The following is a 26577-nucleotide window of genomic DNA, read 5'->3' on the forward strand; positions in this document are numbered from 1 at the left end:
CTCACCACATTTCCCCTGTCTCTGTAACAGATAACCATGCCAGTTTAGTCCGTCTTTGATACTTCCACATTGTTCTTTGGCCTTTTGATATGTTAGTTGCACATCTGAGAAATTAACCAAAGTTAATTCATTATTTAATTTCCTTTTCCATACTTTCATTTTCCACCACCACTGATCCTAGGCAGTCAGTTTCTGCAGGTCTCCATCTATAACATTTACACCATTATTTCAATTTTCTTTCCTTGGTTCAAGCTTAGTTCATATACTCGGTCTACTGACTATCAAACTCCCATAATTGAATGCAGTTTTCTGTATTCTTGATAGGCAGTTGTGTACTTATTATTCACATCACAGTTTTTAATATTACTTACAAAAATAATTGACTATGGCACATGAATTGCTGCCTGATGCCTATGTATGTTTGTTAATGACAAAAACATTTTTTCCTCTCCTAAGGTCACCAAGAACAGACCAGATATTAAATCTAAATATTACTGATCTGAATAAGTCAGCACCTGTGTTTCCTGTTGTGTTGCTTTACAAAAGGTTTGGTACAACACTTTGTATTGTTTTGTGATCATTGCTGCAGACACAATACGACTGACCATTCATCTGCTGCATTTCTATTCATCTATGTAATTCTGGATATAAACAAAACTTTTACCAAACAAAGAAGTTTCTGATTGTGAGACTCGCATGCTGCACATGGTTAATACCAACTTGTATATCTTGGAATTCAAATGAAATACAAAAATTCTTCAAATATTAGCAAAGGAAATTCCCTTCTGACACAAGAATAGAAAGGAATATAAAATATTTTTTCACATGATGCATTCTTTAGATAGCATTGATAAGTTTTATTTTGAATTTCTTAAACTTTAATGTTCCGAAGATGAATCATATCAAACTTAAAATGTTAACTAGGTTTTTTTGTTGTCCACAGATGCTGCCAGATTTTCTGAGTTTCTCCAGCACTTTCTGTTTTTGTATGGGTTACCTACTGGTCTTGCCCTGAAAAGATGATACTGGACCTTCTACTTGACTTAGTAGTCTGCTCATGGGGAAAGTACACCTATAATGATATTGTATGAGGAATTCCAAGGTCATAGCTTAATGATGAGGAAGTTGAAGCCTAGATGATGTGTGACTTGTGAACAAAATTTGTAGTTAGACTTCATTTGTTGTAACTTTAAGCCTTAGTCTTTTTGTAGTAATGATTTGCAAGACAATGCAGTTACTTATTTTTGGGATGTTTCAATGATATTTGAAAAATGATAAATGAAAGCCAGGGTCATGGAGGACTAGAGTTACTAGTCAGTATATCTGTCTTCCCATGTGGCTCACTAGTAACTCTGGTCCTCCATGACCCTGGCTTTCATTTTCATGAGCAACAGAGAGTCATAGAGATAAAAGTAAAGCAAACTAAGATATCAGCATTTATGTATAAATGTAGGAAACTTCAAACTTTTTAATGCACGTTTTAGCTCTTGCATTTGCAACAGCTGCATTTCAGGTCCTCAAACAAGAGCACAGGCTTCATCTTGTTTTAAATGACCTGCCGATTAACACATTTCTTGCAACCTGAGCTCTCAATGAATGATTTATTCATTTCAAGAATGCAGAACATTGCTCAAAAAAAATTTCAGTTTAGTTAATACAATTTTATTGTGACTTCCCATGGTGTTTTTCATGCTAATGTAAAAAAGTATATTATCAATCTTCCACTGCATTGCACATAAGAAGCAAAGACCGAGACATACAAAGTGAGTTACCAAGTAGAGGATAGTGGATGAGAGAATACTAGCGTACATCGGTCTCAATTTTAAAGTTTTATCTCTGATCCAGTTTTATACAACACTCTGACTTGATGTGATCATTTGTACTTGAATATCAAAACCTGTGGTAATTTGGTAAAGTCAGCCTAGTTGAAGTATGCATTTCTTACAGCAAAGCCAGAGAAACAGAAAACAAAATTCCGGTGTGAGACATCAGAAACGCTAAGAAAAGATATTTGCAGTTTGCAAGGGAACTTAAGTTGCTTTCATGATCAGATGTTGAATAGGAACTTGTACCGGGGAATACAGTTTGAGATGGAAGTATGGTTTTCGGGGCATGAAATGTGCAACAGACGTTACTAGATGCACAGAAGGCATTAAAACAATGTTCAGTTGTGAGACAAGCTTATGGAGCAGAGTTATCAACATCAGTAGTTAAAGAATTTCTCATTTACTTGACATTATATGCAAATTCACTTAAACTTACCACAACAGAGATTGTTCAGGAATTGGGAGTTTGAGGGCTAAAATTAGATGCACAAATTTTAATTGAATATGTATCCTAACTCTACTTTACCTAGCAGGTTTTTGTTTTAGTTTTAAACAAAAGATTCACATTTAGCTTTTAAAAAAACTGGGTGCGGTTTAAACAAAATTGGCTGCAAGAATACCTTCCTACTTAGCTAAAGACTTTCTCCAGAAGGTTCCAGCCATCAAACTTGAAAATGTCAAAAGTATTTTAAAATATAGAAAGCTAAGAAATGTTTGCTTTTCCTTTCTCTGACATTCAGCTTTCAACCATATGTTAATCTTCAAGATTTATTAATTAAACCATTAAAGTACAAATCATGTCACACAGAAATGACAATGATGCGGAGATGCCACTGTTGGACTGGAGTGGAGAACGTCAGAAATCACATGATACCAGGATACAGTCCAACAGGTTTATTTGAAATTGCAAGCTTCCAGAGTGCTGCTCCTTGGTCAGATGAAGTCTTGTAAATAACAATACAGGGCAAGCCATTTCGGTTAATGATTACCATCCAATCAAGCAGTTGTCCTCATCCTACATAGCTAGATGGCTCCCATATCTCCTATTTCACTGTTAATTGAACTCAGCGATTGTTTACACATTTTGTCAAGACATTGATGGTGAGTGATCTTAAAGAGCCAGGGCATATTTGCATCTGAATGTCAAAAATGTTCCATATTCCATGTTATTCATGAGGAATAGCACAGGATATCATCATGGCAACAGAGTTTCTCATTTCGTCATACGGAAACAATTTCCCTCCATTGAGATTGAGATCCAAAAGTTTGGCAAAAATGTTTTCAATTAAACATTGCACTGTGATAATCAAGCATGCTGTCTGGTCTCAGAAACAACCAAGGGAAACTGTCCAATGTCAGATTGCTCCTATAGGTTTAATATGTGACTGTTTATCTTTCTCCCTTTCTTAAGCTGCATTTTGGAAAACCAAATCAGAGCAGGATTTATACACTTAATAGTAAGGTCCTGGAGAGTGTTGCTGAACAAAGAGATCTTGGAGTGCAAGCAACCACATATAATTTGAAAGCACTGAGATATTAGGAGTGCACTGTTTCTCTTATTGTTTTATCCAATTTCTGATATGGCTATTTGTATCCATTATCTATATTGGATTTAGAATCAAAAGAACCTTTAACCAGGTTTCTTTAATAAACACAAAATGGGTTTATTACTTAAAAAAACTTATACTGCAAGGATTCGGAATTTGTTAATACGCCTAGTTATAATATCCAAATGTAAATACTTACCCCTCTAAATAACCCAAAACGCACACATATCAGACAAAGGAAAATCAAAAAAAACTTCCTTTCTTAAAAAATAAGCATTCTGGGTCAATAAATGTTGAAGACAAAAATGAGAAGTCCAGTGATGCATAGAATGTCATCAGTATTCTTTCCTGCGCACACAAAGATAACGTTCCTGAACACTGAGGACTTTTGCAGATTCTGTCATTCAAGAAATGTAGACAAATTCTTCAAGGTGTTTCTCATGCAACAACAGCTGGACCAGGATTCCTGGTTACCACACTGAACCCAGTACAAGCATCTTTGCAGAAACAAGAAACCTAAACTTGAAACTTCCTTCACTAGGTCGGATATCACTAAGAATACCCAAAGCAGACACTACAACCTGACTATTATAAATCTAGACAGAGGGTTTCTAGTATCCAAGCAGTTATCACAAGGCATATGATCACCATGAAGTGTGTTATTAAAATAAGTTCCAGTGTCTTTTCATTAACCTCTTTTAAAATGAAATAACCCAGGTATCCATTATCCTTCAAACTCAAGTTTGCAAACAATATTAAATACGAAACCTTTGCAATATATTTATTATATCGCATAGTCTTAATATATCAAAAATGTTCCATGTATTTGAAGAAGATTGCACCCATTTGCTAATGGTTCTATATAAATATAAAAATTACTACTTTGACACAGTGCATGTAAGTATTTTAGTATGTCTTTGTTTCAAATTGCATATTTGTTCTCATGTTAATTTCAATTCTTATTTCCTGAATATCCTTTTTGTTTTGCAAATCCTCAGCATTTAGCATGTTTAGATTAGATTAGATTAGATTAGATTTACAGTGTGGAAACAGGCCCTTCGGCCCAACAAGTCCACACCGACCCGCCGAAGCGCAACCCACCCATACCCCTATATTTACCCCTTTACCTAACACTAAGGGCAATTTAGCATGGCCAATTCACCTGACCTGCACATCTTTGGACTGTGGGAGGAAACCGGAGCACCCGGAGGAAACCCACGCAGACACGGGAAGAACGTGCAAACTCCACACAGTCAGTCGCCTGAGTCGGGAATTGAACCCGGGTCTCTGGTGCTGTGAGGCAGCAGTGCTAACCACTGTGCCACCGTGCCGCCCTAAACATGTTGTGGTCATCATAAATTGAATTTACATTACAATGTGATCCTGATCTATTTTATGACAAGCGACATACAATGGTAGGTGGGATGACTTTGGCAGCTGTTCATGTTGTGTTTGGGAAAAGGAAAAGGAGGAGAGAAGAGCTTTTTAAACATTATTGCATGGACTAGTCAGTTTCCTCTTTTGATGCTGAGTTTCCTTTTCTTCATGGTTCCTGTATGATATCTCTTGTTGGTGTTTTGTTCATGAATGGGGAATATTACAGAGATATTAGTAAAAATGAGAGGTTCTCATGAAAAATTCTCCTTCTCAAGCTGTCAGCTGACCTGAGGTGTGGTCACTCTCAGGCTGGCCACTTCTATCTAAATCAACCAAACGGTCTAGTAAGACTATGATGACTTTTACCATTACTTTAACCTATCTTAAACCTAGTTAATCTAAGTAGAAATTATACCATGAATAGTTTCTTCTAGTTTAACTTGCAGTGAGTACATGATTTCTTTGAATTGAGCCATTTTTCAAAGACTAATGATAATCAGCGCTTCTTTAAGAAATTTATCTAGGATTGTTTCAGTGTAATGTGAGAGGAAGTCTGTGGCATTGCCAGGAGATGTCCTAGGAAATTCTTATATAAAATTATATTCCTGCAGCCAAATTACGCTTAATAAATATTATGCTATATACAGATATTTATATCTTAAATGTTTATGGTTCTTGATGTAATAGATTCACAAATATCTTCTTGGAAATATAGAGATGACAAATGTGTGCTCATGCTATTTATACATGGCAGTGTTCTGAGTTTGAAATTGATGTCACTGTTAGAACCCATGTGTTAGTCCGTTGTGGGTTTCACCAAAAATCAGCTTTGTCTGATCTGATCACTTCCAAGCGCAGAAGTAAGTACATGAATATCTTCTATCTCTCTTGGCTCATTTTGAACAGTCCATCTAGGTGTTTTATAAGCAGTGATCCTTCTGCACTTGTCAATTTTTATTAACAAAGTACTCATCTCAAACTTGATTTTTTTCCTCTTTTTTTTTTGCAACCCTCAACTGATTATTTCCCCAGTATGGCCTCTTATTTTAAGCTCATGGATAAGGACTTGAATTGGATGCACAATTCATTTGACCATTATTATAAAATCATGAGTGGCATGGATAGGGTCTCTTCACTGGGTTGGGGAGAGTCCAGAACTAGAGGGCATAGGTTTAGGGTGAAAGGGGAAAGAATTAAAAGGGACCAAAGGGGCAACTTTTTCATGCAGAGAGTGGTGCATGTGTGGAATGAGCTGCCAGAGGAAGTGGTAGAGGCTAGTACAATTACAACATTTAAAAAGATGGGTACATGAAAAGGAAGGGTTTAGAGGGATATGGGCCAAGTGGCAAATGGGACTTGATTAATTTAGGATATCTGGTCAGCATGGATGAGTTGGACTGAAGGGTCTGCTTCCATTCTATACATTATGACTCTGTGGTCTAAACCACAAGCAGAATCAGATTATACAGTATCCTAGTAAAACTTCCACTCCTCTATTCATTGAAAGTGATTTAATTAACACTAATTAATAAAAGGATTGTGGAGATTAGAAGCAGTTAGTTAGGTCTGTCACAAAATGTAGCTTTCGCTACCCTCACCATGTTCCTCTAACTTTCTGGGTAGGACTGCTTACTGTTGGGAAAGAAGGAATCCATAGGCAAAATTTGAATTGTTGCCTCGTGATTTCAATTTCCTTCTAGCTTCAGTCCTGAGAAAATTTCACTCCTAACCTACATGAGAAAGATAGAAGGAGCGAGAGTATGTAGGTCTATGGCCCAAGACATTTTCTGCCACTTAAAGTAAATGTTACACTTAAAATGTTACAATAATATAATATACAGAAAAGCTAAAATGTGGCAATAAAAATGTTAAGTGGTCAGGTTCATAATAAATATATAAAGTAGTAGAACAAAGTGGTCAGGTTCATAATAAATATATAAAGTAGTAGAACAAAGTAGTAGTTTTTTTCTGGTGGCTTGCAACTCAGTGCCTTTGGCAATGAAGCAGAACAATTAGTTTGGAAACCTTTTTCGATAAAACCCTCCTAAAACACCAGCTGCTACAAAAATTATTTTTTGTGTGAAAAATAGAATTGCCAAGTGTCATATACATTAAAAATAGAAAGAAAAGGGAGGCATGCATACCCTTCACCATAAAATAAGTTTTGCGTCTTAGAAATTTGGATTGGATTTGTGTTGTTGCAGATTATGGGACCACATTATAAATGGATGAAGCTGGACCAGAACAGGATTTTCAGTCAAAATATCACAGGGCTACTTATGAACTGATACAATTTTTTTTTCTAAGACTGTAAGATTTCTTTTGAAGTCAGCTTCACTATTTTCCTAGATTAGCATGTAAGCAATTCATTCAGTTTAACCAAATTAATCAACAATTCCAAATGTTTTGAACATTAATGATTTGGCATGTTGCCTCTGTTGGATTGTTTTCTGTGAGTTAACGCATTGACATTCCCTGGGGAACGGATCATGCTGTAGCTTTTGTGGAGAATGATGAGTACCATGTTGTTGTGTATATAGCCTGAGGGGCACTTGCAACTTCATTAATGACCCTAACCTCGAGAAAAATTGTCAACTCCAATAACATGTTTGTTCAATTTTGCTTGCACTCATCTGGGCTGTGGCAAAGGATTGCAGGATGCACTTAAACAAAGCATTGCCCTGGAGGGCAAGGCTGCTAATTGTAAGCAACATGAAGACTGGGATGCATGCTAGGAATTTTCAGAAATTCATGAAATTATCGGGAGTGGCCAGGTAGAAGTTAGAATTTTGGGTTGTTTATAGTGTCTCTCTTGTAAATTTATATTTCTTATAATGTTGAGTTGTCTCTGTGTTGTAGAATCATAGAGATATAAAACATGGAAACAGACCCTTCGGTTCAACTCATCCGTGCTGACCAGATATCCTAAATTAATAAAGTCCCATTTGCCAGCTTGAAACCTGTACCCTCCAATTTTGGACTCCCCTGCCCTGTGATCTGTATTCTAAAACAAATCTTTCAGAGATAACCAAAGCCACTGGGATGTGATGATCACTAAACAATTACTGAAATGAAGAACCCAAAACAATCCTCTTAAATTAAAGAATTACTCAAGTGAAAATTGCAAATTAACATAATGATTCAATGAAGTTGATGGGATGGGGTTTTTTTGCATCTATCCTTTGGATGTGGACTTCACTGGCTGGGCCGTTCTTTATTGTCATCCCTTATTGCCTTGGACAAGGTGGTACAGAAGTATGCCTTGAACTGTTACAGTCCCTGACCTTCAAGTACACCCACAGTACTGTCAGGGAGAGAGTTGTAGAAATATGACTCTATGATAGTGAAGTGGTAACAATATCATTTCAAGTCAGGATGATGCTTGTGGGTGAGTTTGCAATTGGTGGTGTTCCCATGTATCTGCTGCCTTTCACCTTCCAGATGGTGGAGTCATGGATTTAGAAAGCACTGTCTAAATTGATGAGTTACTGCAGGGCATCTTGGAGAGGGTACACATTGCTGCCAATATGTGTCAGTAGGGAAGAGAGTAAACATTGAATGTTATGGACAGGATGCCAGTCAGAGGGCTGCTTTGTTCTGGGTTGCATTGAGCTGCTTGAATGTTGTTGGAGCTGCACTCATCCAGACCTCTGGGGATAGTATTCCAATACACTTCTCATTTGTGTTTTATAGTTGGGGAAAGTGCATCCAGGAGAGAAATTTCCTGAAAAGAAACTAATTTAAAGCAGCAGCAGCAGAAGAAGGAGCTTTAGCACTGAAACAGGGGTAGCCCATCATTAAGGTATATGTGCCTGTAAGATTGCTGTGGAAGTAAAAGGATTCAATTTTTTTTCTGATATTTGTATTAAGACTATTTCAAATAGTTCTTATAGAGTAAACACTGAGACCAGAAGAGAATTCCTCCATACTGTCATGCTTGATGCAAAAAATCATTAGCAGTCTAACTTTGCAATAAAAATCTAAAACTCTAGAGCGGGATTATATTTTTGGTTAGTGCCTGGGAGGAATGTTCCTCCTGTGAGGTTTCTACATGAAGTTTTGCTGTTGCAAAGCACCAAGTGGAAATAAACAAGTGGACTAAGTTAGGATAGCTGACAAAGAGTAGACATTAACAAATGTTAGTTCTGAGAAAACTGCTTTGAAACTGCCAGCTTAGTTGCAATTTTTTCAAGAGGGAAATCAAGAGTTACGAATAATTTGCAGAAAGGTTTCTCCGGAATGCTGCCAGCCTGTCCTTACCCAACATGCGGTTTCTACCAGAGCTACTAATATTTTTGGCCTATCGAGATACTGATATTTTGTGATATCTAGAATTCGTTCCTCAGATGTACTCCTCTCCTTTGTGTCATGGGGATTTCTTTTACTCATATTAAAAGATCAAGAGACAGAAAGTTGATGTTGGAAATATAACAAAAATGTATTGAGTTTATGAATACTGCGGATGTTTCGAGTGGTGGAGAAATGGCAGGATAGGATGTTGTGGAGGTGTCGGTGTTGGACTGGGGTGGACAAAGTTGAAAATCACACAACACCAGGTTATAGTCCAACACGTTTATTTGTGGATGGGATAAATGTAATGGAATGGTGTGAATGATTCGTAGAATGAATAGACTGTGCATTTGATAGCATGTGAAAAGGAATGAGATAGTGAGTAAGAGAAACATTAATTGTGCCCTGTGGTAGGAAGCAGAAGAATGTGTTGAAAAGGAGGAAAGTGCTCTGAGTGTAGTGGGAAGATGATGAAAGGAATGTGGTAAAGCACTGCTGAGAGGTGCAGAGATGAAGTGCATGCATTGTTCCTGCTCTGTGCAGGTTATGGACCAAACTCATTGTATGGTATCTATGAAGTGATGCTTTATAAGATCTGTTTAGCATTCGGATTTCAATTCATCCCTGTCAATCACCAAACAAATCATGAGTATTGTAGCTTTATGAGCTGCATAGTTTCAGGTTATAACCAACAATCCTACATATGAATTACAGGTGCCATTAGAGCACCTTTCAGGAAGGCATTTGCTTACTTGTTGTAAGTATAGAGGCAAAGTGACTCTGTTTCTGTCACAATACTATGCAACAATGTCAGTTTATAAATGATAATATCACAACAAAACTGACATTAGGTTTTCTTTTTAACATTTGCAAAATTATTAGTTATTCAGCTTTTCCTTCCTAAATATCTCAGCTGATAAAGGGACCATCCAGTATAGTCAAGTTATCCTTGAGCAAGTCAGTTCGACTAGGATGGTGGTTTGATGCTACAAGTGATGTGAGAACACTTACGCTGAGGTCAAAAAATTTTGAGGATTTCTATTCACAATCACTATCTAGCGTACCCCAGCTGGAAAATTGGAATAAGATTAAACTGAGTTGTGAAGTCTGTGAAATTCTTGAGGTCAGGAGAACTGCAAATAGGTGTGGATCTTGTACCTCAGGAAGAGGATCTCCCCTCAGTAAAACAGGGAGGATAAAGAAGGGGGAAATAAAAGCACTTTAACTTTAAGTATATATTGCAAAGTTTTACTGATTCTATCATAGTTTTAATCCAGTAAACATAGTGCTCTTAAATCAATTGTAGACATTTTGTGCTATTTATTGTAGATTCAATGAAAATAACTCCCTTTTGTTCAGAAAACTAAACCAGGAGTTTCCTTACAAACTGTCCCTATTTATTGAGTTCCCAGGGGCTGTTGGTGCTTTGTCATTGAGCCAGAAATACTATAATTGGAAATGTTGCATCAGTGCCACATTAATGAGTTAAAATGAGTAAAGTTTAATTTTTCTAAGATTATCAAATTATTTGAATGCACATGTATGCAGTTCCTGGGGTGAGAAATATATTTCAAATAATTTGGTGTTTAAATATGATCAGTATCAAACAATTATTTCATAATGTAATTATAATTGAACACGAATATTTATCTCTTTATTTGCTTTAACAATAATTCCTTTTTTTATTCAACTTATCACAATTTAACATGTTAGTCCTGGTTGTTGGAAATAAAAACAGCCAAATAACTTAAGCTTTGGATATCTGATAAGCTTTATTTTATCCATTTGTGTAACATTTACTTGCATCAATTCAATTTGTATAATTTCAAAGCAGTATTTGGCAAACATAGAAGTGTGACAAGTTTATTATGTAAAGATGCATTGAGTAGGAATTGCTGACCTAACATCTCAACATCTGTTAAGTGGTTGCTCCAACAAAAGTCTTAACTGTCACCAACCTCATTACCTTCAGAGGACTATCACTGACCTCATTACCTCCGGAGATCTGTTTCCCACTGCCTCTAACCCAGTCGTCTCTCAACTCCGGGCAGCCCATTTCTACCTCCTTCCCAAAATCCACAAACCAGACTGCCCTGGTAGGCCCATCTTACCAGCCTGTTACTGCTCCACTGAGCTCATTTCCTCCTACCTTGACTCCATCCTCTCTCCACTTACATCCCTGATTTCTCTGATGCCCTCCTCTGTATTGACAATTTCCACTTCCCTGACCCTAACTGCCTCCTGTTCACCATGGATGTCCAATCCCTCTATATCTTCATTCCCCATCAGGATGGTCTGAGAGTTCTCGGCTTCTTCCTCGACCAGGGGCCTGAACACTCCCACCCACCCCCACTTTCCTCCATCAAGTTTTTAATCAACCATCCAATTTTCTTGTTCTGTTACCTAGTGTTGACTTTTGTTCAAGTTCTTTTTTCTCTGTGTCATACCTTTGAATGTTTTTGTTCAACTTTTGAATAATGATGAATGGTCCATGTCCTAGTTTATTCTTCACAGGAATATCTCAAGTTGCCTATCTCCCTGAATTTAGTTCAACCGGTACAGATTTCTATTTTAAAACGTTGTGACATTGCTCCAAAACAGCTGCTCAATTCTGATGCAGGACAAGGACGTGGGGGAATAGGGACATAGAAAGATATGCAGATGGAGTGAGATCAGAGAAAGTTACTGTGAAACATAAAGTTGGCACTGACCCAGTTTGGCCTCTGGTCTGTTTATGTACTCGACTTGGATTTTGATTTTTGCAATTTCATGTGCAATAGGTTAATGTCAATGTCTGCATCAGGTATTTGAAAGTATTCCACTGGTTTATACTTGTTCAGTATGGATGCCAGCACCTTTCCAGTTTGAAATATTTGTGTGCTTCTTCTAGTGGAAGCTTAAGAAGTCAAAGAGCAGCTAAAGAATGCTGCGACGTAGCCCATTTTGGAGTTAACATAGTCCATTTTTTCTCTAAATAATTTTAATGGTCAGTTTAATCTCAGATCGGTTTTTAATTTTAAATCTGAGAAAGATAGTTTTTTTTTTGTTAAGCAGAAGTATTAAAGGATATGAGCCAAAGGCAGATTTCTGGAGTTAGACCACAAGTCAGCCATGATCTCATGAACAGGCATGAGGGGCTGTATGACCTACTCCTGTTCCTATGATCTTATCTCCTTATGATCTCATGATGCAGGGCAATGAGAATTAATTAAAAATAGTGAGATCACTGATGTCAGAGAAAGCAGCATAAAAATGCGAAACAAATAACAAACTAAAGGCACAAGAGACCAAAATTAAAGTCAGTCAGAAAAACAAAGGGTTTAAAAAATAGAGAGAGAGAAATGAAAAGTGCAGAAAGATGGAAAACTAGTTTTAAAAAAATCCAGCAATAAACTGTATCGGGATTGCCTATAGTGAAGTAATATTGGATTGAATAGTGAATTACAAATATTATATTGCATTAACCTTGCATTTAAAAAAATCTGAATGCACACAAGTACAGGTGCACGTAGGACAAAATTGTTTCATCAGTTGGAAGGAGATCATACAATAATATGGGAAAGTGGTACTTACAGTCTGTTTTGGACATTGAGGTACAAACACCATGATTGGTAACAACAGTTGGTACAAAGCATTACATTTAATAATGCTCAAATCAGCACAATATAGACCCAGGAGATTTTAATTGCTTTTTATTAGACCCAGTTCTCATATTGAAGTCACGTGTCATGAAAATCAAATAAGGTGCAGCTATTTTGTATGTAGCTAGCAGCAGGTGGAGGTGGATGAGGATGAGTCATCCATGCAGTTACTTTTGTAAAGAACAAAACACTCTGTTTTCACAGCTCGTTGTGGGAGGACATTAGGACATTAAATTGGGCAACTGAAAAGCTAATTCCATCTAATGCTGGTTTGTGCAATTGATAGAATATAATTAATCATTTTAATCATGTAAATTTTGTTTATGTTCCACACATAACTGACATCTGAATGTTCTTGTCTGGAGAAGTGTCAAACTACAGCTTTATTTTCATACTCAGTGTTCATGCTTCCTGTTTTGTTATGTCAGATATTTTATTTTGGTTAATATTTTGGTTAATAAATGGAGTTGTGTCAACCACAGACCACGTATCTCCATATAGTATCAATGGCGACATGATTTGCAATTGTGAACTGTTTAGTTCCTGTTTTAGTACCTGATGTATCTGCATAAGAATTGAAGGACAATGACAAAGGACTGAAAATGCATCAGACACTATGGGATAAGATAGATAACCTAATATTATAGTGGGAATTCAACTTAATTTGATGGAGTGAATTTGTAGGTAGAAATGTATTACTCATACCCTGACTAGAACAGTCAATGAGCAGTTCGCTAAATTTTGAAAAGGAGAGGCAAGCACACAATAATACACTTGGACAGCCTTAATAAAATGGACATGGCATTTTCATCCCAACTTGATTACCGCTGGTTGAGCAATGCCAGAACACGATAATGACCACGAGTGAAACTGCAAGGAAGCCCTAAGAAGTTGAGACACAATACCAGAGTTGGTGTTCTTGCTCAGAGATTGATACCCCTTGTGAGAGGGCATTTGGAGTTTGGACACCAGAGGTCAACAATGGAAGCCACAAAGGGGGAATTATCTCCAACAAACACAGGGATCTCCGAAGGAAGATACCTCACTTCCTTCCTGCATTTTCCTGCATAATGGCCTTTATAGATCTTTCAAGCAGCCTTCAATGGTCTGCTCCAAACAACTTTACCGCTTTGTATCTTTGACACATATTTCAATCTCTTCAAATGTGCACCTGGCAATTACTGGTGAGATGAAAATCATCATGTCTATTATATGCTCTGACATGTGAAAATATATGGAGAGCAACAAGGTTAACTTCACTTATTTCAGTTATGATTTGGAGATGCCAGTGTTGGACTGGGGTGTACAAAGTTAAAAATCACACAACACCAGGTTATTGTCCAACAGGTTTAATTGGAAGCACACTAGCTTTCGGAGCGTCGCTCCTTCATCAGGTGATAGTGGAGGGCTCAATCCTAACACACAGAATTTATAGCAATGATTTACAGGGTGATGTAACTGAAATTATACATTGAAAAATTGATTGTCTGTTAAGTCTTTCATCTATTTGATTACCATGATAGTTTCACTTCTTTCATTTGTAAATCACAAAACCTTTTTTAAAAAAGTTGCATTCTCAGTTAGCTGTTAAAAATGGTGATAGCTAGACAATATGTTGAAGGTGTTAGCCCCCTGTGTTCTATGTCTATGCCATGATGTTTAGATTGATTCTAATCTAAAGAGTGAGATAACGGAGTTTTACATGAATTCATATAGTTTTTGAGCAAAGTATAATGTAACCCTGCAAGTACAAATTCACCCCACAAAATATATGTGTGCATGTGGGTCTGTGTGTGTGTGTGTGCGTGCATAGTGCAATGGTGGTCACCTATAATGTGACATGAACCCAAGGTCCCGGTTGAGGCCCTCCTTATGGGTACCGAACTTGGCTAACAGCCTCTGCTTGGCTCTCCTCTTATTTCAGTTAGTTCAACTTAGCTTTACACAATAATGCCAAAAAAAACGTAATACTGTGCTTCCCTATAGCAAGTGGGTTTTCTTCTTTGACATAAAGTACTTTAGCTGTGGTTCTGTAATGCTGAAAGCTTTCTTAGATTTAATTGTCCTCATAATTCTCCTTAATGTACATAAGAAAAAACATTGGACTTTTTCCTCAAAACCTAGACAAGATGGAGAAGCATTTGTTAATTGCCAAGAAAAGATGGTAAATTATTTAACAATTCGAACTCTTGAGGCAACCTCATCAAAGAATGCTTATTTGCATTTTGATCTCAGTATCTTCTTTTAAACTTGTGTGGTGGTGTGCATCATGTATGAATATTGAAAAAGTACTTTTTTTTTCAAATTCTTTCATTTGAAATGTATTAATGAAAGCCTATTAGCACCATTGGCACCAATAAATTAGAAATGCATCTGTTCAAAAATCTATTTCACTGCTGTTTGTGTCCCAAGCTGCTGCTGTTTTAACTTTTGGGGAGCAGAGTTTGATTGAATGTGTAATGAAGGTGTGTATCTTTACCATACAACACTACAGAGAGCAGGGCATTAAAGTCATGAATCTAAAGCACTAGGGCATGAAAATGTTATTTTCATGAAGTTTAATTTTACCATTTGCAATGATGTACTCTGGTTCCCCTTTACTTTAATCGGAAAAAATAAATTCAGAAGTTGTTTTTTCTCTAAAACTAGTTTCACCAAATGTCTCCCCAGTCAATGTGCAGATTTTCTTTTCTGTGGTACATTTAAATCCCACTTTGGTGTACAAAAATAGCATAGGTTCATTTGATAATTTTTCTTCACCCCAGGGTGAAATACATCATCCATTCCCAGGAGCCTATTGCCTTAGTGTAGATAAGGTTCCAAGCTTCCCACTATTCACAGCCATTGGCAGAGGAGCTGCATTCATTTGACAGTCATATTGTATCATAAAGTCACACAGACCCTTCAGTCTAACTAGTCCATGCAGACCATGTTCCCAAACTAAACTAGTTCCACCTGCCTGAGTTTGGCCCATATCCCTCCAAATCTTTCCTATTTATGTGCTTATCCAAATGTCTTTTAAACATTGTAACTATACATGCATTCACCACTTCCTCTGCCAGATCATTCCACATGCTAACCATTCTCTGTGTAAAAATGTTGCCTTTCATATCTTGCATAAAACCTTCTCTCAACTTAAAAATATGTCCCCTAGTTTTGATTTCCCACTCCTTAGGGAAAAGATCTTTGCTTGTCACCTTATCTATGTCCCTCATGATTTTATAAACCTCTAGAAGGTCTTCCCTCAACCTCCTACACTCCAGTGAAAAAACGTCCTAGCCTATCCAGCCTATTTTTATATCCTCCATTTCCAGTGACATCCTGATAAATCTTGCCTGAACACTCTGCAGTTAAATGATATCCTTCCTTTTGGCAGGGTGACCACACTGCATACACTACTCCAGAACAGGCCTCACCAACATCCTGTAAAACCTCAGCATGACATCCCAACTCCTATATTAAAAGGTCTGAGCAATGAAGGCAAACATGCTAAACGCTTTCTTAACCACCCTGTCTACATGTGACGTAAATTTCAAAGAATTATGAATCTGAACCCCTGGATCTCTCTGTTCTACATTACCCAAGGCCCTACCACTAATTGTATAAGTCCTGCCTTTGTTTGTTTTACCTAGCATTTATCTCAATTAAACTCCATTTACCACTCCTCCGCCCATTGGTGCAATTGATCAAGATCTGTTTGTACTCTTAGATAATCTTCTGCACTGTCCACTATACCACCAATTTTGGTGTCATCTACAAATTTACTAACCGCGCCTGCTATATTTTATATACAATACTGACTTTGCCAGCGATACCTACATCCCATAAAAAGAATAATCAAACTTTAGAAAACAATTTGTTAAATGATTAAATAAAAGTCTTTGACAACTTACTAAAGCATTTTACAGCCAATCCAGTACTTGAAATGCAATCACTGAAGTATAGAAAACTCATCACTGGGCACATCCTTCCAATTAATTGGATACACCTCCCATTGTCATTGTTTTGCTTTTGAGAGGTAGAGAGAGAAATCAAATAGCAAAGTGCTTCAGAAACAAAAACACAAACTGTTGGGAAATTCAGCAGGTCTGCCAGCATCCGTGCTATAGTATTTCTCCCCAGATGCTGACACACCAGCTGAATATTTCCAGCAATTTCTGTCTTTGTTTCTGATTTCCAGCATCTGCAATTCTGTGAGATTTGTTTTGTTTAGCAATGTGCTTTACCCCAGATTTACCACACACCCCATCCCCTTCTCAAACTCCCCAGCATATCCTACTCACTTTTTGCAAATATTAACTCTCCCAACTCAAATGCAGAATAAATTGCCATTCAACCAACTCAAGCAGCTTGCCTCAGCTCTAACCTCAGAAGGATAATCCTTAGTAAACAATTGGACATTCTTCCTATATTTTTCTACACCAGTGATCCTCTGGTCTTTAGAAGTGGAGTTAGTGCCAATTTAGGGACTGGAACTTGCTGTGGGCATGCACCCAGAATTTGTTATTGGTTGCATTTGACATGGATCCATGTTGACAGTGAATATACAAAATGTTCAGCCTACATTTGAGATGGATATGGGTAGACCAGTGCCTCATTCATTTGAGTCACATAGTTTTTAATATACTTTTCTGTTCACAAACCATTTGACACATCAAAATAAATACTTTCACTTTAAATTAGCTTACTAAATAAAAATATTTTGGGAGTGAGCCAATTCTGTATTATCAAGCATAGAGTCATAACTTACTCCTCAGGCAATTTGACAGAATATTAACATTTTAGTCACCTTGTTAAAATAATAACTTATAAAATATATCACATCCAGGATTACTGATTTGTTGTTATGACAAGCTACTATTTTATTTTAACATGTTTTACCACTATTAAAGACATACTAGGCTCAACTTTTACTGAGCTAGTTCATGGATATTAATGAAGTTCAACAATATATGTTATTGACTTAACTTCTGTTTTTATTTTCAGAAACAAAGGTGACCCAAAGCTTCAAGAAATAAATGCATACATCTTGTGGATGCAGATAACGCCATGATACCCAAACAGATTAATGCAGAGATTGATGTTACGGGAACTGGAAGAATCTAAGTTTGGTTATGAAGGTGTAACAAGCAATTGTCGATAAATTGCTTCAAAGGAATAGTTAATTTGTAAATTCTGAAACAGTATTAACAGTGCCATTCCAAGGAGAGTTATTTTTGGAGAACATATATTCAGTCATGTTTATTGGGAAGATTGTCACCTTGAGCCATTTCAGTTCACATTTGTTACGTTCACTTCATTGACTCCTGAATTTCTCAGACAGTAGTTTTCTTCAAAACTAATCTTCATTACCAGTGTCACAGAACCAAGGAGAGTGTTACAAAGTTTGACACTGCCGAAGCATGTCCAAAACCACAGAGATTGTCAATCTCTCATTCTTAATGGATAATGAAAAGGAAATGATCTTGGAGGTTTTACGCCGTGATGAGCAGTTGCGAAAAGCTGAAGAAAAGAGAATAAGGTGAGTGGTCTTTTGGAGGAAATGATTGTCTACAATTTGATGGAAACAGAAGAACTTGAACCATAAACAAGAATTCACAAAGCAGCACAAAGTAACTTGTGATTAATATACCTTTCGTAAATGGGAAAGAAAAGTGAATAGATGCTGCTAGGCCTCATGTTTGCATAGTTTTCTTCATGTGGGAAATTCTGGATCTCATCTGAGACCTAAGGGATGAACCTTCAAATAACAAGAAAAGCAGCAAATATCTGGTATGGGGGGAAAATGTAAAATCTATTGTTATAGAGGTGCATGTATTGGATTCAGCAATTCCTAATTGCTGCCTGCTTTTGTTGGAGAAGTTATGTTCACAAGACAAATTATGCTTGACTTATTGTAAAGTCTTTTATTTCAGAGGCATCAGTCTAAAATCACTTGATATATTTCAATTTTTTAATTGATTCCATTGCAGGAAATAATAATTTTTTACATAATTAATGGATGTGTAAAACCTACAGAGACAACTCTGCTCCATTAGCACTGGTAGCCGGCAGTTGCACAGAAATTACTATGAAATATTTTGTTTTATGGTATGCTAGAAATTTGCTAGCATGTAGACTAAACTAATTCTGTTCCAATGATAGTTCCTATATATATTTGGTTTGAACTCTGTGAAAAATAACCAGTATAATCTTTAAAATGCACAAATCATTTTGATTGAGTATTTAGTACTATTGTAGCATTCATTTTTTCTTTGATTCTGTTGTAATCCCAGCAGATGGTATTGCTAGACAAGTGAAATCCCAAAATTAAAATCTGTCTGGTTTTTTTTGTTTTGGTTAATGGAATTATCATTCATTGAAACATTTGAGAGGAGCATAGCAATGGATATTGTTTCTTACTTACATGCCGAAATATGGATGTTTCCGCATTTCCACAGGATCTGTGAGGGCCAAGATCCTGCCTACACAATGGGTGAGGAGCCGAATTTTGGGCACCACAACACCAATCCTGGGTCTTTTGGCCTGATTATGGACCGATTTCGTTTTGAATGAAAGGGGATGAATGAGATGAAAATGACACGTGTTAATGGTGGTGCAGATTGTGGTGGGGTGGGTGGGGGTGGGTGTGTGGTGGGGAGTGATAAGATTTCCCTGGTGAGTAATGGATGAAGAATGAGAGCACAGAAGCTATGCAGTGTTAATGGAGTGGGAGAGAACCACTGAGCTAGATTTAACATACAGTAATGAAAGTGGTAGAGCATGAGCCATGGTGGCAGGTAGGTGCAGAAGCAGAGAGTGAGTGAGGTAGTAGAGAAGAGACATTGGCACTTACCCTGGTAGAGTGGAGAAGGTTATGGTCTCCACTATCAATCCTGGGGAAGACAATGGCGCTCCTTTGCACCACCCTGTCTACCAGGACCTCCAGGTCCCTGTGAAACTTGAAAGGGTTCAGAAAAGATTTACAAGGATGTTGCCAAGGTTGGAGAGTTTGAGCTGCAGGGAGACAATTGCAACATTTAAGAGGCATTTGAATGGGTATATGAATAGGAAGGGTTTGGAGGGATATGGGCCGGGTGCTGGCAGGTGGGATTAGATTGGGTTGGGATATCTGGTCGACATGGAAGGTTGGACCGAAGGGTCTGTTTCCATGCTGTACATCTCTATGACAGGGTGCATGACAGCTGATACCAGGGATTCCAGGATATTTTGGCAGTGGTGGGGATTTCTGCCTGTGGCAAATAAGAGAGTTGGGCTAGTGTTGGCTGGCTGAGAAGCTGTGGGGCTGCGATGCATAGTTACTGAGGCAAGTTTGGAGCAATAGTGTAAGAAAACTCACCAGGCCTTGTGTAAATAAACTCTCCATGAAACTTGATGAAGAATGACACCTATCTGAGTTTTGTTAAGATTCACCGCACAAGGGGTTTCCTCCTCTTTTTCAATTGCAACCTACCAACCTTTTATTCTAGACTGATATGAAAATAAATAAATCTCCTTTTTACAAGCTATTTTTTATTATTCAGATTTTGATTTGGAAAACTAGGAATGGTGATTACATGGGTTTTGGGAAGAGAACAAATGAGAGATGTAAACAATTGAAAGAATATTTATTCAAGACAACTTTGTATTGTTTTCAAAGAATAAGGAATAAGCTATCCTTATATTTTAAATTAATTTATAAGAAATAGGTTTATTGTTCACACTCATTTATTTATATTCAAATAACACAGCAGTTTTTTTTTGATTGAATATTATTCTTTGTGTCAAAAATAAAATAGTTTGCATCAACAGCCTGGTGAAACCATTGACCACCCAAATTGGACCTTTCTGGCAGATTACAAAAATTGTAACATCTTAGCAGTGCCTGCTCTTAAAAATTGTGGTGCTATTTTCTCTTGATCTTTGAATAAGTCATCACTTTCCAAATTAATGTCTATTTGCAGTACAACACTTTTTATTTGAACCTGCCTGGCAGTGTCAAAATAGCTTCGGCCACAGTCACAAACAACATTACCTGTGAATTTAAACATGGTTCATTATTGCTATTCATTCTCCATATCTTGTATCACTTTGACCACTGTTAGTTACACCAGTATGTACTAAACCTCTCTTCTGTTATTGAACTCAGTGGGACTCTCTTCACTTGCTTCCGTTGGTATGTATCACATCATAGCCAAAGCATCTCTAACTCTCACATCATCACCATGGGAATACCCAGAATCATCCCAGGTACCCAATTCTACCTCTCCCACCTCTGTCCCAATATCCAGCCTTGGGTGAATCGCAACTTCTTCCAATAAATATTGTGAAGTCCAAACCTATTATTTTTAAGCACTGACTCCATCCTGTTTCCCAGTCAGATGAGTTAGACCATTTACAACCTCAACATTTTACTTGACCAAACTGAGCTTCCAACTCCTTATCAAAAGGCAGCACTAAAGGGTCACCTGCCAATGTAACATCAAAGACTTCTGGCCTCCCGTAGTTCATTATCTTTGGAAAACCATCTTTGTTGCCCCCTTTCTCCCAGCTAAACTGTTTGAGTACAGCCACAATGAGGCATCTGTCTGGCAAAGTGAAACACTGGGTATATCCTGTCCACAACAAAGACAAATCTAAGTTGGTTAATTACTAGCACTTCAAATCATCAGCAGTGTTGTTTCTCGTCAAGATTGACTGTGGTCTATGTGTGGTTGCGTTGAGCTTTATCCGAGCTAAAGACAGCTGTAACACATTTGAAACGTTGAATGTCCTGCTCCTCGGATACTGGCTGTGCTTTTCCAGCACCACACTTTTCGACACAGAAGCATAACTGTGACAAGTAAGCCATCCGAGTCCAAATCTGAACGTGTGAATATCTCTTCTTGTTTTCCTCCCTTCAGTATGGTACCTGCTCATGATTCTTCAAAGTTCCCAAGACCATTAGGATAAAGTCAGCATTAATCTATTTCCTTCGACCACATGCTGTAACACATCATCCTGAACTATTGTATGCTTTTGAGGATAGACCTGAGGTTCATAATATCAACCGTGGGCGGCACGGTGGCACAGTGGTTAGCACTCACAGCGCCAGAGACCCGGGTTCAATTCCCGCTTCAGGCAACTGACTGTGTGGAGTTTGCACGTTATCCCCATGTCTGCGTGGGTTTCCTCCAGGTGCTCTGGTTTCCTCCCACAGTCCAAAGATGTGCAGGTTAGGTGAATTGGCCATGCTAAATTGCCCGTAGTGTTAGGTCAGGGGGAATGGGTGGGTTGCACTTCGGCGGGTCGGTGTGGACTTGTTGGGCCGAAGGGCCTGTTTCCACATTGTAATGTAATCTAAACATCTCAATATTTTATAGAGGTTCCCCTTAATAAAATGTATATTTTAAGTTCATTTTATAGCTATGAAGTGAGAGTTTACATCTTATATCGCTCGCTCTCTATAACCTCGAGACAGTCTTTACATGCTTAAGCAATTATATCCCTGCAGAATGTTAGGGACTGTTTGCAATTCTTGTCTCATACTGTTCCCATGGCTGTTTCAAATCCCTTATGACACACATGTCCAACCTTCAGACTTACTCATTTGAGACTTGCTTTCTTTGTGCTTCTGGTTATCGGTTGTTTATGCCTAGGGCTATTCACAAGGTCAACCAACTGAACATCTAATTCCTCAGCAGACTTTCGAAACATAGCATGAGTCACTCCTTTCACTAAAGTAACATACTGATTAAGTTCAGCAAGCTTCTTTTTAAAGCAAGATTAAAACACAGTCCTAACTGCCTTATAACAATGTTATTTATTAATGCATCTTGCAGTTCTGGCCCCTTTCCTGGGCTAACTGTCCTTACTTGAAAATAATCATTCCTGGCTTTGTTTCTAAAGAAAGGAAATTTGACTATGAATCTAATGTTTTTCAATGAAAAGCTCACTATTTTGTGTATATATGAATATTTGGATAGATATACATTGTATATAATTTATAATAGACCAGCATATTTATAAATTCTGTCACTTTGCTGTTATAATTTATTGTTAACAGTTCAATCAAGTGGTACTTACGCAACAATAACCAACAATTGAATATTAGAAATAACTAATTTAGATTCCATCAGGACCATTGAGGGTCAAGACCTCATTATTGTCTTAGTCCAAGCAGGGACAAAATGCTTACATTCCGGAGGTGAGGAGAGAGAAAGATTCCCTTGATATCAGGACAGCATTTGACTGACTGTGCTATCCAGAATCTCCAGCAAAATTTAAATCATTGGGAATCCAGGGGGACTGTCTTGCCACTGATCACAAAGAAAAAGCTGCCCAGTAGTCCCTGATAGAAAGCATCCATATGGATGTTCGATATCAGCTAATTCAGGCTGACTGCAATGTTCAATATTCATTATCTTGAATCATATGCAGAGTGTATATAGAGATTAGGAGTGAACTATACCAAACAAATACAGTGAAATCCTGATGTGTTAAATCCTAGCAGATCTACACTTAAATTTGTGTAAAGCAGAGCCCCTGTGTAAGCTGACTTGCCTATAAATGCACTCTTTGTCAAACTCATGCCAAAGAAAGTTTCAATAAAGCCATAAATGTGTGAAAATGTGTTTATTTAATTTTATTCAAATCTTTCAATGGCTTGACCTTGTAAAAAACAAACATGAAAGACTTAACTCCCGGAAAATTCAGTAATTTTTATCTGCTGCATGTGCTGCCTTTGGACAGTCTGCTATAACATCAACACAATCAAACATGTCATCAATGTTTTGGGGTTTGGACTGTCACCAGTAACGAGGGAAACAATGGATGAATGGCAAGTGTTCATCAAACTATTCAGGGTCACTAACCTCTTCAGTCTCCTTGGCTGAAGAACATACTGCATCTATAACGACATTAGCTGTCAGTGCTGTTGTGCATCAAGCAGTGTTGTCCATCACAATGCATGTTTCCACCATGATCTCTGCTGGAATTTCCATGCCAGCCTCCCGAAGGCAAGTGAAATCCTCATCATCCTCGGTCGGGCAAGCTTCACTTTGCTCATACCTTTGAACCTAGAAAGGTGGATGCAGTTGACACTGTGTCTGCTGTCACCATCTGCCATATTCTTGTCATTGTGAGCATGACTTTGAATACAGTAGTGTTGGATTCCCGCTTCAAAGCAATGGCCTTGATAACATGAGGAATCAGCCATGATTGGTAGCGTGTTCAGGTTTCTCATCACCGTTGACCCTTTGGCTGGAACTCATCATGATATTGGGATGCAATGATGTCAACTTCATGCTTGAGGCTGGCAATGTCAGTGTGCATAAGGCAGTTGTCTGTAATTTTTCTTCATTCATTCATGGAAAGTGAACATCGCTGTGTGGGTCAGCATTCATTGCCCATCCTTAGCTGCCCTTGAGAAGATGGGAGTGATCTGCCTTTTTTTGGATTGTTGAATTCCATTGTGTAGGGAAATTCTTCAGGAAGGTGACAAGTGGAGAGTATTTCATCACAGTGTTGATATGTGCTTTGTAGATAGTAGATGGACTTTGAGGAATCAGGAAGGTGAATTACCCACCACAGGATTCCTAGCCTATAGCATGCTACATATAGCTTGATTTTTTTTGGCTAGTCCAGTCCAGTTTCTGGTCAATGGTAACCTCCAGGATGTTGGATTATGGGGAATCCAGTGAAGGCAATGTTATTAAACATCAAGGAGTGATGGTTGGATTCTGACTTTTTGGGTATGGTGATTGCCTGGTATTTCTGTAGCACAAATGTTACTTGCCACTTTTGAGCTCAATTATTATCCAAATATTTTGGACATGGACTGCTTCAGTATCTGAGGAGTTACAAATGATGCAGAACATTGTGCAATCATCAGCAAACATCCCCAGTTCTGACTTTATGATGGAGGGAAAGGGATTGATGAAAGCAACTAAAGCTGGATGTTACCCTGAGGAACTCCTGCAGAGATTTCCTGGGCCTAAAATGATTCACCTCCAACAATCGCAATAAGCTTCCTCTGTGCCAGGTATTACTTCAAGCAGCAGAGAGCTTTCTCCCTAATTGCCATTGATTCCAGTTTTGCTAGGGCTCCTTAATGCCACACTCAGTCAAATGCAGCCTCGATATCAATGGCTATCGCTCTCAACTCATCTCTGGCATTTGGCTCTAATGTCCATGTTGAACCAAGGCTGTAATGAGGTCAGGGGCTGAATGGCCCTGGCAGAACCCAAACTGAATGTCACTGAGCAGGTTATTGCTGAGCAGGTGCTGCTTGATAGCATTGTTAATGACACCTTCCATCACTTCATTAATAATCGATAGGAGACTGATGGGGTGGTAATTGGCCAAGTTGGAATTGCCCTGCTTTTTGTGTACAGGACATACTTGAGAAATTCTTGATATTTTCAGGTAGATGTCAATGTTGTAGCTGAAACAGCTTGGCTAGGAGAGTGGCAAGTTTTCTTTCTATTAGACTATAAAATGATAAAATATGGAAACAGCCCATCAAATCTGCTCCACCACTTGATCATGGCTGATATGTTTCTCAATCCCATTCACCTGCCCTCTTCCCTAACCCTTGATCCTCTTACTAATAAAGAACCTATCTATCTCTGTCTTAAATACACCTTCAACAGCAATGAGTTCTACACCGTCTGGCTGAAGAAATGTCTCCTCACCTCAGCTCTAAAGAGTCATACTTCCACTCTGAGATTGTGCCCTCAGTCCTGGTCTCTCCTATTAGTGACAACATCTTCTCCAAGTCCTCTTTATCCAGGCCTCTCAGTATTCTGTAGGTTACAATGAGATCTCTCTACATCCTTCTAAACTCCAATGAGTGCAGATCCAGTGACCCCAACTGCTGCTCACATGAAAAGCCCTTCATCACTGGGATCATTCTTGTAAACTTCCTCTGGAGTTCCTCCAATGTCAGATACAGGGCGGAAAACAGCTCTTAATATTCCAAATGTGGTCTAACCAGAGCCTTGTACAGTCTAACAATTGAGGATGGGGATATTTGTGGAGCTGCTTCCTCCAGTGAGTTGTTCAATTGTCCGCCACCTCTCATGACTATATGTGGCAGCACTACAGACCCTACAACTTATCTGTTAGTTGTGCAATCATTTAGCGATATCATTGACACCTCATTTTTAGATATACATCGTGCTGCTCTTGGCATCCCTCTTGATTCCTTGATTTGATTGTAATAGTAGAGTGAGGTATATACCAGACCATGAGGTTGCAGATTGTGTTGGGGTACCTCATGGATGCCTAGTTTTTGCTTGTATTTCAAAAAGACTGACAAAATCAATGGTGAAATCTCCATCTTCTTTGTGACGTCCATTTATTGCTTTATGCCATGATTTACAACTTGCTGCATCGATTTTACCTTCTCTTTGACCACATCTTTAACTTTCTCACAAACCTAGGTATAGCCACAGGCTTTGTACATTTAATGCCATACACAGTGCTCTATGATTTCACACCCTTGTGGGGCCTAGCTGCATTCTGGTTTGTTGGCATAGTCAGATGACAAGCTTCAAAAAGTTTGGCCAATCCAGAGCTGGAATTATGGAACTTTGGCTTGTTATGGGCATAATTTAAGGCATTCGACAACGTTCCCCAAGGGAGACTGATTAGCAAGGTTATATCTCATGGAATACAGGGAGAACTAGCCATTTGGATACAGAACTGGCTCAAAGGTAGAAGACAGAGGGTGGCGGTGGAGGGTTGTTTTTCAGACTGGAGGCCTATGACCAGTGGAGTGCCACAAGGATCGGTGCTGGGCCCCCTACTTTTTGTCATTTACATAAATGATTTGGATGCGAGCATAAGAGGTACAGTTTGTAAGTTTGCAGATGACACCAAAATTGAAGGTGTAGTGGACAGCAAAGAGGGTTACCTCAGATTACAACAGGATCT

At 38.1% G+C, this 26577-nt stretch overlaps 1 protein-coding gene across 5 annotated transcripts in view; it reads left to right on the plus strand.

Moving 5' to 3' along the window:
• The window catches only part of sytl5 (synaptotagmin-like 5), a 190509-nt gene that overhangs the window by 67117 nt on the left and 96815 nt on the right, over positions 1-26577 (plus strand). For 4 of the 5 annotated variants that reach the window (XM_043700827.1, XM_043700824.1, XM_043700828.1 and 1 more), the window contains exon 2: positions 17668-18202. In XM_043700827.1, the coding sequence (XP_043556762.1) occupies positions 18084-18202 (119 nt within the window). In that variant the 5' untranslated portion in view covers positions 17668-18083. Of the gene's footprint in view, positions 1-8533; positions 8553-17667; positions 18203-26577 lie in introns of those variants that run through there. The other variant, XM_043700826.1, reaches the window with a different exon arrangement.

This window comes from Chiloscyllium plagiosum, chromosome 12 (genome assembly GCF_004010195.1).
Source record: "Chiloscyllium plagiosum isolate BGI_BamShark_2017 chromosome 12, ASM401019v2, whole genome shotgun sequence".
In the NCBI taxonomy this organism is placed as follows: domain Eukaryota; kingdom Metazoa; phylum Chordata; class Chondrichthyes; order Orectolobiformes; family Hemiscylliidae; genus Chiloscyllium; species Chiloscyllium plagiosum.